This window comes from Botrytis cinerea, chromosome 12 (assembly GCF_000143535.2).
Source record: "Botrytis cinerea B05.10 chromosome 12, complete sequence".
NCBI lineage: Eukaryota > Fungi > Ascomycota > Leotiomycetes > Helotiales > Sclerotiniaceae > Botrytis > Botrytis cinerea.
Window position 1 is genome coordinate 225,580 of NC_037321.1, and position 14,266 is coordinate 239,845.

The 14,266-nt window shown below is 46.8% G+C and overlaps 4 protein-coding genes across 4 annotated transcripts; 2 read left to right on the top strand and 2 right to left on the bottom strand.

Annotated features, from left to right (window-relative positions):
* Positions 1–341: 341 nt before the first annotated feature.
* BCIN_12g00650 (hypothetical protein) lies at positions 342–2,036 on the bottom strand. The gene has a single exon (XM_024696190.1). It carries the CDS (start codon positions 1,862–1,864, stop codon positions 557–559), a length of 1,308 nt encoding a protein of 435 aa, XP_024551996.1. The 5' UTR covers positions 1,865–2,036; the 3' UTR covers positions 342–556.
* Positions 2,037–3,563: 1,527 nt separating this feature from the next.
* BCIN_12g00660 (hypothetical protein) lies at positions 3,564–8,987 on the top strand. Its single transcript, XM_024696191.1, has 4 exons — positions 3,564–3,952; positions 4,254–4,692; positions 4,749–8,334; positions 8,385–8,987. Exons 1-4 carry the CDS (start codon positions 3,834–3,836, stop codon positions 8,666–8,668), a joined length of 4,428 nt encoding a protein of 1,475 aa, XP_024551997.1. The 5' UTR covers positions 3,564–3,833; the 3' UTR covers positions 8,669–8,987.
* Positions 8,988–9,120: 133 nt separating this feature from the next.
* Bcemw1 lies at positions 9,121–12,199 on the top strand. Its single transcript, XM_024696192.1, has one exon. It carries the CDS (start codon positions 9,162–9,164, stop codon positions 12,042–12,044), a length of 2,883 nt encoding a protein of 960 aa, XP_024551998.1. The 5' UTR covers positions 9,121–9,161; the 3' UTR covers positions 12,045–12,199.
* A 52-nt stretch (positions 12,200–12,251) lies between these two features.
* On the bottom strand, positions 12,252–14,131 carry BCIN_12g00680 (hypothetical protein). The gene has a single exon (XM_001557880.2). The coding sequence runs from the start codon at positions 14,019–14,021 to the stop codon at positions 12,345–12,347; it is 1,677 nt and encodes a 558-aa protein (XP_001557930.2). The 5' UTR covers positions 14,022–14,131; the 3' UTR covers positions 12,252–12,344.
* Positions 14,132–14,266: the final 135 nt, after the last annotated feature.

Below are 14,266 nucleotides of genomic sequence, written 5' to 3' on the forward strand. Positions count from 1 at the left end.
TATCATGTAATCACTGCAATAGTTGCTGTATGAACAAATGAACACATGTGTTGTCTATGCAGTGTGTTCCACTTTCAAGCCTCGTGATCATTTTCGCCCATGATAGGGAAAACATGGGAGGGGCCGGATTGATGGTATCTGACATTGTGTATTGTTCTGATTCAGTGGGGTGTCTGAGTGTGGTTTCGCAATACACACAGGTTTCCCCGTTCGGTGCCGATTCAGTACTGAGGAGATACTTGCTAGATCGGGGAGTCCGAAATTTCTTCTGTGGAAATCGTGGAAGTGGTCACGAGGTATAACAAGAGGTATTATACTTACTTGGCAGCAAAGTTATCCACTCGAGCCACTATGATATTCGACAATCGTCGGGTAGTCGATCGTCGAACACCATTTTGATTATTCGAGGTAATGAATATAGAGTTACGCGGCCAATGTTTCTTTGCATTGTAATTTTGCTCGTAATAATATTACTACCCAGATGGTAATCTCATTGAGCCTTATCCACACGCATTCCGACAGCGTTCTTTCCAAATTCCCATATTCAAAAGAAATTTTAAACTAATCTAGATCTCCCATACCCATCATCCAGGCTAATACCAGCCCTCTCATCATAGAAAAAACCACCTCCTTCCATTGCGGCTTGCCTTTGCATCATTTCGTCCGGTCCCATTCCCACCTCACTCACCCAATCTTCTACATATGGAGATTGGTAATTTGTATTCAAAGGACTTCCATAATTTCGACTACCACCTTGGCTACGGTCATGAGTATTATAATGCATCATAGATGGTTCTATTCTCATCGAACGCTGTTCAATCATCTCCCGCTGTAAGTCTGTGTTGCTTCCACCCCCTAAAGGAGAACGAGAGTGAATAGATCCGTACCGGGACGATGTAAGTGGGCTGTCCATTTCGCCGTACATCAAAGGATTGGGACTTTGGTGGAGATTGTTGTGGTGAGAATGAGGACTCCTCATTGCTGTTTCATTCCGCTCGTCGTACATCATTCTAGGCGTAGAACGTTGGGATAGATGTGGAGAATTGGGGTAATATGCGGCTGGCTGATAATCTGGCGTCATGGGATATTCGGGAGGACCGGGTCCTAGGTCCTGGAATTGTGTTCGTGAAATTGGGGCGCGGGGGCTGTAGTATCGAGGACTTTGAAGGCTAGAATCGGGATAAATATCTTCGTGTAGATTTTGACGACTTGGATGGGGATGTCCTTGATTCAATGACCTGGATGCTATGTTGCGATTTATCAGGTGTTCGAATGTCCCACGTTGATCCGAGCCCATATCTGATTGCAACCTTCTTCTTCTGAGTTGTTCAAAATCTTCTAGGCCTAGTGGTGCTGCGCCCAGGATATGATTTCGATCGCGAGGATCCTGTCTACCGAGTCTGAGAGCCTCAAGACCCCCGGGGTTTTGGCCAATACTTCTAGATCTTGGGCCTATTCCTCCCATCGCAAGGGCTTCCAGACCACCTGATCCTTCCAAATACCTTTCATTTGGGCTAGAATGATTTCGTTGGAGTAGAGGTAAAGATAGCCCTGTCGAGGGAGGTGAGTGGTCTCCCATTCTTGGATCTCCTCTAGGAGAACTCATCATTCTGTGCATGGACAATTGGTCTCTAGGACTCAGTTGTCTGGGGCTAGGATTAAAATTAGGACAACCTTCCCAATGAACACCGTTCTTCTCATGGCGAATATCGTAGCAGCCGGATGTTGAGCCTTGATGATTACTTAAGTGTGAAAGAGCATGTCGTGAACCACGATGAGATCTTCCCAGATCAATACTTTCGAGAAGCATGTCGATCACAGATTTCGTTTTGGGCTTGGATATTGACTCAATGTTAAATTGCATGAAAATGAAATGAGAATAAGAGAAACAAGAAGAAAGAGGAGGGCTCTGAAGACAGAGGAAAGAAAGATCATAAGCAAACTTCTACTTCTGTGTGCCAACCGATACCGGATACGACAGCGGTCAGATATACGTGAGTCAAGATATCTTCTGTCGATAAGTGTATCTATGAAACAGAAAAATTGATGCTTCGCTTGTTTGCTTGCTGAGAGATTTTGACAAACTGTAACACCTGTTCGCGGTCAAATCCGCACAACGTGTTAATGACCAGCCAATAGTTCAATTGGATATTCGCATGAGCTACAAATGCAAAGCCCTATAGGTGGAATAGTGCTTGTCTACTCAAAGATCATCGTATTGATCTTTCGGATGAGCAAACAACATGTTGATACGACTTGGTCCCCGAGTATGGGATCGTGCGATAGCCGGATATCTTCAAAGACTGTACTGTACGATGGTGTGAGTAGTATGGGAGAATCATCTAAACCATTTGTTAGATGTGAAAACGCTCTCATCAAAGCATTCCAGCACGAATGACTAGCCCGAGCTCGACAAGCAAAAGCTTCTTTGAGCTTTTCTCTCTTTTCTCTCTTTTCTCTCTTTTCTTGTGGTGTGTTACAATTTTCTTTGATTGATTGACGGGGAGATATTAACAATGGTTTTCTTGATCCAGGGAAATTTTGCATTCAGATGTAGCAATGATACAAGAACGATGTAATAGAGAAGTAGTAAAGTAGTAAAGATGGATCTGAGAACGAGGGTATATGAAATGATGTTCAGTTGGTGAAATCTTGTATGTTACCATAAACTGCTTTGTTGTTGTAGGACAGAAAGCCTAATTATAGCTCGTCAGATCATTCGGTCGATTGACAAGTTCGAGTGATGGAGGAATCGAATAGATATTCACAAAATAGAAAGGAATAGTTGAGGAAGTAGATACAGAACGACGCAAAAATTAAACAAATTGATAGGCAAGAATCGAAGCATAGAAAGGTAGGAAATGTCGATGTAGGCTTAAGTTATACGGAATATTGTGGGAGGCCCAGGAGGAGATCCAGCAGGAGATCCAGCAATATGAAGACAAGAAAGATATGTAAGCTTAAGCTATACAGAATATTGTGGGAGACGCAGCAGGGAGATCCAGCAATGTAAATATTTATATCAAAGTATCAATTCAGCAAGAACATTGATCGAGAGTGTAGTCTTGCTTTCGTGATATCCGTAGAGATTGAAGATATCACCAGTATCAAAGGAAGTCGCCCCTTCAGTCTTTCGAGACAGACCGTGACAGCAGCAGAAGAATCGACCACGTCATCTGTGTTTTGATATATGAATGAACTGGGCGCGAGAAGCCCTCCTTATACATATATGGAGAGCTATCGAGAGAAAGACATTCAAAAGGAAATCACTCTGCAGGAAGAGAGAGAAGGGATGTCTTGTTCTTGGCCATATGGATGGTAAAGGAGCAGCGAGTGAAGGATCAATAGCTACATGCGTATGTCTAGACATGTGGTGTCGACATCTTGTAAATATACTTATTAAAGTTCATATGCTTCCCTTCGCCCATGAGGTTGGCCCGGCACGGTTGGAGGATCATTCTTTTGATGTAGATCACGTGTACGCTAAACCCTAGACGGACTAACTCCTTGAAGCTACTGACCTTCGACGTTTCTTGCCCTTAACAACTTCCTTCGCTTTTTTTGTACGAAATTCGAGGTTCCTCAAATATCCAAAAGAAACATTCGCCCCCGCAAATTCACGAAGAAAATTCAATCTTAAATCAATATCATAAGATATTAATTTACAGATCACTTAATCCTTCTCTACAATCTTTCACCAATACTTACTGGATATTAAAATTTGTGCGCATTATCCGCATTCAATCTAAAAAGTCGCCGCGCGATCAAAACTTTCACATCATACACTTCCTTCCTCATTGTGCAAACAAGAGAAAGCCACCAACAAAATCAATATGCCTTCGCAAATGCCGTCAAGTTTTGCTTCCGCAGCAGCAGCGGCTGCAGGTTCAGGTGCAGGTTCGAGTCGCGATTCTCGAACGGGAAGGAACGAAGGTGCTCGTGGTAATGAATGGTATGTTTGATTCCTTCACACAGTGTCTCTTCTTGAAGCCCATGACAATCGCTTGATTGCTGTAATTGAGTTATTTTGGTAAACATTATTATATCTACATTATTGTCATTTCTCTGCCCCTTTGACCCAATTACCTTCTTACTTTCTTGGGGGCTCGGTGGTTGGAAAATTCCAGACGTCATTACCACCACACCCTTCTTGGGGTTAGACTACAATTGCGAAATGCAGTCATTGCTGTTGAAGACCTTCGTCGTCTCTTAGGTCAATCAGGCTCGGTTACTAATGTAATCTCTCATCGTAGGGCCAGAAGAGATACTAGATCTACCAACGGAAGTGGAAGTGGCACACTGACCTTCCGTCGTTCTTCTAACGCTCCTCATACATTATCCGCACAAGCAGAAAATCTCCCAGCACACAGTTTCGAAGCTTCAGATGACGTACTACATCAACCACCTCAATCATATGAGCCATCTGTCCCTGCGGATCTTCGTTACCCGAAAAATCATTTATTGGATTTATACCAGAAACACCGAGAGGCTAAAGACTCTGGCGCGCGCAATGGCGATGTCTCAAGACTTTATGTTGAAGGCTGGAATCCTGGTCAATCGAATGGAACGAATGGTCGAGCGTGGGGCAAGGTCACTGATGGTAGAGAGACCCATGGTCCAGATGCATGCTGGGATATGAGTGGTAGTCAGAGGCCAGTTTCATTGGAAGAAATGACTGAAGAGGAGAAAACCGTCAGTTTGCCTACCTAGCAGCTCGCCGCAGTAATCAATACTAATCTCTATATTAGCTTTTCACTACTGATGTTAATTCTCCCATGAAACCACCACCCCAGAATCAGAATAAGGGCTCGAACGAACAAGGATCCAACACAAATGGTCGCAAAACCTCGGTTTCTCATGGTTCTGGCAACTCTAATTTCGCAGTTTCTTCGCCGGCATCGAGCCGACCTGGTACGCGCCGCAGGGAGACAAGTGATGCGGTTCCGTTCGCTGCTGGATTAGGATCTCCTGCTGGAACTGGTCGATTTCCCCGAGACGAGTCCTCTCCATTTTTCACTCGTAAACTCACGGACTTGAAGGACGATGTAGACGATAGACCGGATGAACCCAAAAGTTCCTTACCATTTGGTCCCTTGATGCGTTCTAATACAGGTGGGGCCAATTTGGGAAGTGCGCCACTATCCCCTTGGGGACCAACGACTACAAGTGCAACAATGACTCCAATGGGAACCTTCGGTGCATTTGCGATGCCAACTCCGACAACCCCCAGTGAGAAACGACCGGGATTTGGAAGCATTCGAGGAGAGAGTCGACTTGCACATCTTATGCCGAAAGAAAAATCTGAGGATAGCGCATCGCAGTCTGCTGAGCGTTCTTGGAGGACTAGACCTCGAACTGATACAGATCCATTTGGCGATGATAGTGTCCCTAGCGGCAGCGCTGGTCTCGGAGGTGGTCAAGATACTAGCCCAACCTTGAATCCTCAGCGAAAGGCTCCAGGACTTGACACTCCAATCCGTGGACTATCGAGTGACTTTGGAATGTCGGATATGCCTGGCTTCAGAGATGCCCAATTACGTGCTCAAAGCCACCAGACACCACAAGGACAACATTTCAATGAGCCATTGAGTCCCGATACTAACCCGTATCGTAGCCCACCCGAGGAACGTCGATCTGTAAACGATGATCATTCCTTTGATGATGACAATTCTCATGAGCGACCTCAACCATTAGGAGGTATTCCAGAGCACACACCAAATGCTTTTGGTAATCTTTCCAGAAATTTTGGCAGTGGTGCCTTCGACGGAAGCGATCGTAGCCAAACATCTAGTGTTGTAGGTGGTGTATCCCGGGGGCCATTCGCAGCTTTAGGGGGGCTTCCATCATTGAGTAATGTTGGTGGTATGGGGGGCTGGCCTACAAACAACAATATGGTCTCTACACCAGACCGTGAAAGTCGATCTGTGTTCCCAAGCGCATTTGGAAACTCCATATTTGGACCCATGGGCGAGATACCATCGCCGGTCCATAGCTCCATGGGAGGGGGTATGTTTGGACATGGAAACCCAATGGGTTCTATTGGACGAGGAAGTAAGCTCGGGTCTTTGTTCCCTCCTGCCATGCAAGCTCAGATGCAAGGCGCCGAGATCGACAATTCTGGTGAAATGGGAGATATACGACAAAACAGTGCATTTGGAGCGATCGGCCGAACCCAATTGCACCATGGTAATTTCTATGGATCAGAACCTCGTACCCAGGAGCCATTCTCGGCGGCGGAGTCTCAGCCTAGTGCAACTATTCCACAGGCCCCTTCGACTCAATCTAACTATCAACAAGCCCAAAATGGGCCTGATTCTGCACCTGGTCAACTTCCCAACTCTCAACAACGTATGATGGTTATGCCTGATAGAATGCGATGGATTTATCTTGATTCTCAAGGACAGCCTCAAGGTCCGTGGTCTGGATTGGAAATGCACGATTGGTATAAAGCCTCATTCTTTACTCCCGATCTCTCGGTCAGAAAACAGGAAGACACTGAGTTTGAACCACTTGGTCAGCTCATTCGTCGCATTGGAAACTCTCGTGAGCCATTCCTTGTGCCTCAGATTGGCATCCAGCATGGACCTCCTGCTACTCAGGCTACACCTTTTGCTTCCGCCGCTACAGCTCCTACTGTTCAGCCTGGGTCTGTTCAACCTCCATTTGCCGGAGCATTCCCAAGTTTTGGTACTACATTGACCGCTGAGCAGCAAAACAATTTGGAGAGACATAAGCAAGAGGAACAGTACCTCATGGCTAGACAGAGGGAATTCCTGGCAGCGCAACAGGTCAATATGAAGCAAATGCAGATGGGCGGCCTTCCTTCGACCTTGCACCATCATTCAAGTGCACATAGCTTGCAAAGTCAACCCAGCTTCGGCAGCATGACATCACCAATATCTATGCCACCTCAACCTCCAATGCCTGGTGGATTTTTCGAGTCCGGCCCTAGACCAGGTCTATCACAGATGATGGGAGGTATGTCCAGTGAATTTCTCCACGATGACTTAGCTCGCCTTGGTCTCCAAGATCGTCAACAACCAGGAGCAGTCGGTGCCCCAGCCTCTCAAGCTCAGCAAATCAATGCACTTTTTGGCCAGCCTCAACACATTGGCGCTCAACGTGAGGCTCCTCGGGCAGAGCCGAATGATCCCGAAGGTTTTGTAGCTCGTCTTCGACAATTCAATCAGCTTAGAGCCGAGCATGATGCAGACGAAGCTGCCCAATCCTCCACGAATGAAGAGCCCACTCCTCAGCCAGCTGAACCTGAAACGGAACCCGAAGAGCAACAATCACAATCCCAAGAAGAGGAGAATGTGGTGGAGGAAACACCTACACCAAAGTCCCCAGAAGTTCTCTCTTTGACTCAACAAATTAAGGATCAACAGGCTTCAACCGCAGCAGCACCGGCCAAGGAATCTCCAATTTCGGCTCCTCAACCCGAGTCTCCTTGGGCGAAAGTGAATACCAGTCTTCCAATGCCTTTCCCACCTCCGGCACAATCAACAACACCTCTTCCTGCCCCAACGGCACAACGAGGAGGTCGCTCCGGCCTACCTGATTCCTTAAATGCGGAAGTCCAATCACGTTCTGAGACCCCTGAAGCAGTTAGTGCTGGACCAACCCTTGCCCCATGGGCTGTTCAACCTGTCGAGGCTCCTAAAGGCCCTTCCCTGAAAGAGATTCAAGAAGCCGAAGCAAAGAAAGCTGCTCAAGCAGAGGAGGCTGCCGCTGCCGCTCGTCGTGCTCTACATGAACAAGAGATGAAGATGCTTGCTAGCCAGCCAGCTGCACCAGCTCCAGGTCTCCCAACCACGTCAACCTGGGGTGCTATAGCCACGCCTACAACTCCTTCTAATGCTTCATCTGTTTGGGCTAAGCCGGTTCCTGCCAAAACTCCTGTGACTGCCACTTCTTCCAAGAAGACTCTCGCAGACATTCAAAGAGAAGAGGAATTGCGCAAAAAGAAGCTTGCGGCTAACGCAGCAGTATCTCAACCCTCCCCCGTTGCAGCCGGTAAACGCTACGCTGATCTAGCAAGCAAGCCATCCGTAATCATTCCTGCCATGGGAGGAGGCTGGTCCACCGTCGGCGCTGCTGGAAAGGTTAAGATTCCAACAGGACCGTCTGTTGCAACTTCACCTGTTCCGGTTCGTACTGCTAGCAGTGCTTCTGTAGCTAGTCCTGCCGTTCGTACAATACGACCAACACCATCCGCCCGCAGCGTAACCATGGCTGGCACCCAGGCTGGTAGCAATACTGCCAATGAAGAGTTCAAGAAATGGACAAAAGCTACTTTAAGTGGCAAAGAAGGCCTCAACTCTGATATTGATGGTGAGTTGAAATCGATTTACAATGCATTCTCCAGACTAACGTATCTCTAGTTGATGTTTTCATGAATATGTTGTCGTCATTCCCAGATGAAGCTAGTATTATTGCAGATGTTGTGTATACTAATTCCCGTGTGATGGACGGCCGTCGTTTTGCCGAGGAATACATTCGTCGCCACAAATTGGCTGACAAGGGTATTGTTGAGCCTGCCAATACAGGATCAAACGATAAGTCCAGCGGAGGTGGATGGAGTGAAGTCGCCAAGAAGGGTCCAGCAAAGGAGGAACCCACAGCTGGTTTCAAAGTTGTTCCCACCAAAAAGAAGGGAAAGAAATGAGCGATCATCTGATTGAGCCTCTCTGTATTATGGATAGCTTTGTCTGAATAGCACTTTTGTATTTCAAGCTGATTTGTTCCTACTAGTCGGATTTCAATTTATGAAATTCATGAGTATTAAGCTGACTGAGTATCTTATGAATTGGCGAAAGAGCAAACGACTACATGTTGCTGTAGAAATAGCATCGAAGGGACATAGATGTAAAAGTTGGCTGCATTTGAATATTCATATGAGTGAGCTCTCGTCCAACAAGTTTGGAATGACTTGTGAATTTTTCCAAATTGTATTCTGAAGTATACCGGTGCATGAAATTCCATGACGTGTGAAATCCGATGTAGTATGAAGTCAGGATTTAATATTTATTAATGTTTGATGCTTGATGTTGGAAAATCATCGCTTACAAATCATTTCACCCGACCTTGATAAATTTTCCCACATGAAAAAAAAAAAAAGAATTGAAGCCCGATACAACAACAACAAAAATATATTCATCATGTCTTTTGCCTCAGATCTGTCTACCGGCGGCAAAGGTGGTACACTGGATGCTATATTGTTCAATTTAGAGCAGTTAAAGGAACTTGAAGCTGTATCGGAAATTGTCACAGATTATCTCAATGGAGATTACAAAGCCGTCCTTCGCACCCCCACTGCGCAAATCCTGATACAAATCTTAGCAGAGAATGTTAATCTTTCCAAAGAGGATCAAACTCTTGCTCTCAAAGATGCAAATCTTCAGAATCGGGAGGTCATTCTTTATACATTCATCACGGGATTGGCTGCGTTCAACGCATTCCTCCAGACGAACGTTACGGGTCCTTCAGTGGACTTTGGAGATGTTTTTCAAAGCTCGGAATGGAATGCTGATGAGCTGAGAGAAAAATGTTTGAGGAGCTTGGATGTGGATGGTGTGAGTGTTTATCAGTTTATTCCCAAGGTGGAATTGTTTTGTCTGGCGAGGTATATCTTTACTACTGTTTTCCCGAGACGTTCTTGGGTAAAAACTTGGGACTGTAAGTGGATGAGGATTAGAATCAATGCTTATCATCAACGATTGTTGAGTGGATATTCGATGAACGGCAGAATGAGTGATTCGACGGTTTTGCAGGATCTGATTGAACAAGACTTGAAGGATTTGGAAAGTGAGGTGTTGGTCGAGGAGAGTCCGTTTGGAACGGATGCGAAGGTTATGTTTTTGTTGGAAAAAGCTCAAATTTATATCATGGAAGGATTGGATTTGAAAGCCAGAGAGAATGTGAAGAAAGCTAGTGAGGTTTCAGGATTTGAGTATGCTCTTTCTGGAGCTTTGGGCAAGAGGACAAAGTTTCAGCAGACTGATATTTCCCAATTGGTTGTTTTTGCAAAGAGTAGAGAAGATGATGCGAGTACCAAGGTTGTGGAACCGGCTGAAAAATCGGAGGAAAGCGTTCCGTCATCTGATGTCGAGCAGGAAAGCACAACTGGTCCTCAAGCATTGGAATTGAACGATGATACATTATTGGAATCTATTGAGTTTGCCAAAACACCATCTGACAAAGTGGATAACTCCAATTTGCCAGCAGCTTTAGCTGGTATGAAACCAGATGAGCAACCACAACTTCATCCTCTGGACCAAATTGCTCTGTTAACGGAAGCTACTCTCAAAGATACTCTGTCTCCTCTTGACAAGTTGAATAGCGAAGAGATTCTGCCATACGCTGTTCGTGTTCTCTCAGATAAACCCACGAATTGGCAAATCTATACACAAGCTCTCTTAGTCCGAAGTAGAATTGAAGCTCACAGATCCAGAACTCAAGAAAGATCTGTTCTTCAACTCCAGGTCATCGTGGATCAAATTATTGCAGATACACAAGAATCTACACCAACAGCAGATGCCGACGGAGTACCACAGATCCAAGTAACTTCTTTCCTTCCACGAGCCAAAGCCGGCGAATCTGCGCCGGTTACCGAGAGATTGAGATACGTCAATCAACTTAACACACCCACAAGATGGGAAATCGAAACCGAACTTGCATTCGCATGGTCCAATGCCGGCTCCCTCGTTAGTGCTCTCGAAATCTTCAAGAGACTAAAGATGTGGGCCGAAGTAGCATTATGTTATCATTCCGTCGCCCAAGAAGACAAAGCCCGACAAATCGTCCGAAGACAACTCTACTACTCTTCCCAAGGTCCAGAAATGGACAAATACGACATCGACGCCGATGCTGTCGTCAAGGAACAATGGGATGGAGAGATGCGCACTCCCCCTCCACCCCATGCACCCCGTCTCTGGTGTATTCTCGGAGATCTCGACCAAGATCCAACCTGCTGGCAACGCGCGTGGGAAATTTCTAAGAACCGTTATGCACGTGCTCAGCGAACACTTGGAGATTACTACACGCGAAAGAATGATCTGACTGCGGCCCGTGAAGCTTACCTCGCTTCTGTGGTTGTAAATCGTCAAAATAACGATACCTGGTCTCGACTCGGTGATATTGATCTTAAGACTGGAAACTGGGACGGTGCCGTCATTGCTTTCCAGCAAAGTATCATGATCGATGATACTGATGCGAAAACATACAGCAATCTCGGCTCCGCACTACTATCCAAACACGACGAACTTGTTTCCTTGCAAAAAATCGCCAAGAAGGAAGAGGCATCCACCGATATTCCTGATGACGAAGAAATAGAATTTTCGCTCGATAAAAGCGATAAATCCAATGATCCCAAGGAAATCCTTAGACAAGCTCTCATGGCGTACAAGCGAGGCGCGGCCATCGCCCACAACAATTGGAAAATCTGGGACAACGTCATCACGATCGCTACACGCATGAGTCCACCCGCTTTCCCCGAGATCCTCATGGGCCTGCGCAACATCCTGCGAATTCGCGCACCCAATGTAGGCGAATACGCAATCGATATGGATATTCTCTCTTCTCTCGTGATCGAAGTCGTCAGCCGGGACAAGACAGACGAAGTTGGTTCCTCTGGGGAAACTGGCATCTGGGTGCCCAAACGCGGGACGCTCGCGCGAGCTGTAATCGAGATGATGGATCGGGATATCGTTCCTCTGATCACGAAACGTGTGGAACTGTACGAGATGGTGGAGAAATTACGATTGTGGCAGCGCGATTATAAGGGTGCGTTGGAGGCGGCAGAGAAGGCGTGGAGGATGAGTATGAATGAGGAGGGGTGGTTGGAGAAGGAGGACCTGTGGATGAGTGTTGTAGGAACGACGGAGAGATTGGTGGGTGCGTATGAGAATTTTGGGGAGGAGGGGAAGTGGAAGGGCAAGGCGAGGAGTGCGGTGAGGGGGGTTATGGGTAAGGGAAAGGATTTCTGGGAGGGAACTAAGGGTTGGGAGACCTTGGAGGGGTTGATGGAGGAGTTGAAAGCGTAGTCGGGAAGCCAAAAAAAAAATGGAAAAGGGAATTTAGACAGGGTTGCTTCCAAAAGCTATTAGAAAACGAATGAGAATATGACCAATATAAAGTGAGATAAATGTTTCAAAATGCGACATGATAGTAAATGCATGTTACTTATTATATATCACCAAATTTCTGACATCTGCATCGCACTGCTAGAAGGTATAATTCAACTCACGCAATGTAAAATTTAACTTGATTAAAGAGATCCATGTACGAGATTCAGGCTGAAAGTTTTTTCTGCTGTCTAGACTCTCCTCTATTGATTTAAAAATCTAACCAACTGCATGTTCCTCTGCGCCTTCTCTTCTATTCCCCTTGCCTTCGCTCCCACCAAAAGCACCACCGTCTAATATGATATTTTCATTATCATCCATATCATCTTGTACCCTCCTCCACGTTTTCTTCTTCCTGACAATTTCTCCCTCGCCATTAACACCATCTCCCTCGGTCTCCTTCTCCTTGCCCTTGCCCTCCACCTTCTTCGCGGTCCAAACAGGTCTAATCAGACCCCCCAACAACGGATTCCTACTAAACGTGCCTCCGCCCACATTCCCCCCTCCCGCAGTCTCCAGCACATGCAAATCCTCCTCCTCCTCTTCGCCCTCACTCCCAAACTTCGGCGCCTCAATCTTCGCCATCCTCTTCACAATCTTGCCCCCCACCAAATCCACACTAACAACCTGTCTCCTCTTCTCATACTCCGGTCTCGCATTCCACTCCTGCTCCGCCAAAACCCTCTGCTGTCTCTTCAGCTCCCTCGCTCTCTCGGCCGGACTCGCCCACATCCCTCCCATCCCACTCCCTCCGCCAACCGCCACACTCGCCGCCAAACTAGTATCAAAATCCGCAGCTTCATCTCTAACCGTGGTACGCTTCGCATTCTGTGCCTGAAACCCCAATAGTCTATCACGATGTTCCTTGGCTTTCTGTTCCGCGGGCGTCATATCATTTGATTTAGGTGCGGAAAAGGGCGCAGGGGTACGGGATACCTCAGCACGACGATGCGATGAAGCATCCAGACGTTGTTTTTCCACTCCGCGCTCTTCCCGCAATGTGCGAATCATAGATTGGATCTCGTCTTTCCCAAGAATATCTGCACCGCAGAACGTACACGGGCCCAAGCCCTCTTTCACACAGATGACTTTTCCGCACGCGAGACAATTCGGCGCCGCGGCCAGCAATGGATGCCGCGTGGCGATGCAATTGCATCTCCGTTTTGCGGGATCCGACGACGCCAGCGAGGAATTGGTCGAGATCTCCAGCGTGCGGATTGCGGCGTCGAGATCGGAGAGCACGGTGGAGGCGCCGTGCATGGCGTTTCCGCCGGTGATGTTTATTTTTGTTTTGGGGGCGGGCGAGGCATTGCGCGACGGGTTTTGAGAGGCGGCGCGAGAGGATGCGCTAGATTTGGATTTCTTGCCGAAATCGGATATTAGGGTGCCGGCTGCTGAGGGAGGAGGACGAGGAATGGGTGCTTGGATTGCGGAGGGCGTGGGGTCGAGGGTGAAGGTGTTTGGAGATGCGGAAGCTTTGGAGGAGGATACGGGTGTGGATTTGCGGGATACGTAGTCATCTTCGTCTTTCTTTTTGTATGCGGTTCCCTGTCCAGTATACGTCTCGTGGACTTGTCGTGGCGCTGGTGTATGGATAGGAGCCTTCTTCTTTCTGGGACCTCGAGTCGACTTTGGTACGCCAGATGTAGATACCTGTGCTGAAGATTGTGCCGATGCTTGAGAATATGTTTGCGCCTGCGGAGTAGCTTTTGCAGTAGGATCTTGTCGTCTAGAATTGAATGAAGAGATGAATTCGATGCTTCCGGGTGATTCACCTAGCAGATCGATGAAATGATCTCGGGCGGCGGGTTTGGAAAGTGTGTTCGCGTAGTCTATTACTTGTTTTAAATCTTCCTCTGGGAGAGGCAAGAGGTTTTGTAATTGTGCGAGAGACATGATTACTCTCTTTGTATGATATTGAAAGACGATGTCAAGTTGATATACCAGTACAAAATGTTAACGAGAGTCTTGATCAATTTATTTTGATTGAAGGTGCAGCACGGTCCGTAAAGTCATTGGCGTCATCGGTGAAGGAAGTAGTGGGGTAATCTGCCTTAAATTGTCTGAAGTTTCAACACCATAGCTAGCGAGGATAGTAAGTACTATATACGAATACCACTGGATGAAAAGATGTCTAATTA

What these genes read in the sequence shown, in the direction of transcription:
- BCIN_12g00650 (XM_024696190.1), bottom strand. Translation starts at nt 1,864, where the DNA reads ATGCAATTTAACATTGAGTCAATATCCAAGCCCAAAACGAAATCTGTG.
- BCIN_12g00660 (XM_024696191.1), top strand. Translation starts at nt 3,834, where the DNA reads ATGCCTTCGCAAATGCCGTCAAGTTTTGCTTCCGCAGCAGCAGCGGCT. An exon ending in GGTGCTCGTGGTAATGAATG is followed by an intron (nt 3,953 to 4,253) that starts GTATGTTTGATT and finishes CTCTCATCGTAG; the next exon opens with GGCCAGAAGAGATACTAGAT. An exon ending in TGACTGAAGAGGAGAAAACC is followed by an intron (nt 4,693 to 4,748) that starts GTCAGTTTGCCT and finishes TCTCTATATTAG; the next exon opens with CTTTTCACTACTGATGTTAA.
- Bcemw1 (XM_024696192.1), top strand. Translation starts at nt 9,162, where the DNA reads ATGTCTTTTGCCTCAGATCTGTCTACCGGCGGCAAAGGTGGTACACTG.
- BCIN_12g00680 (XM_001557880.2), bottom strand. Translation starts at nt 14,021, where the DNA reads ATGTCTCTCGCACAATTACAAAACCTCTTGCCTCTCCCAGAGGAAGAT.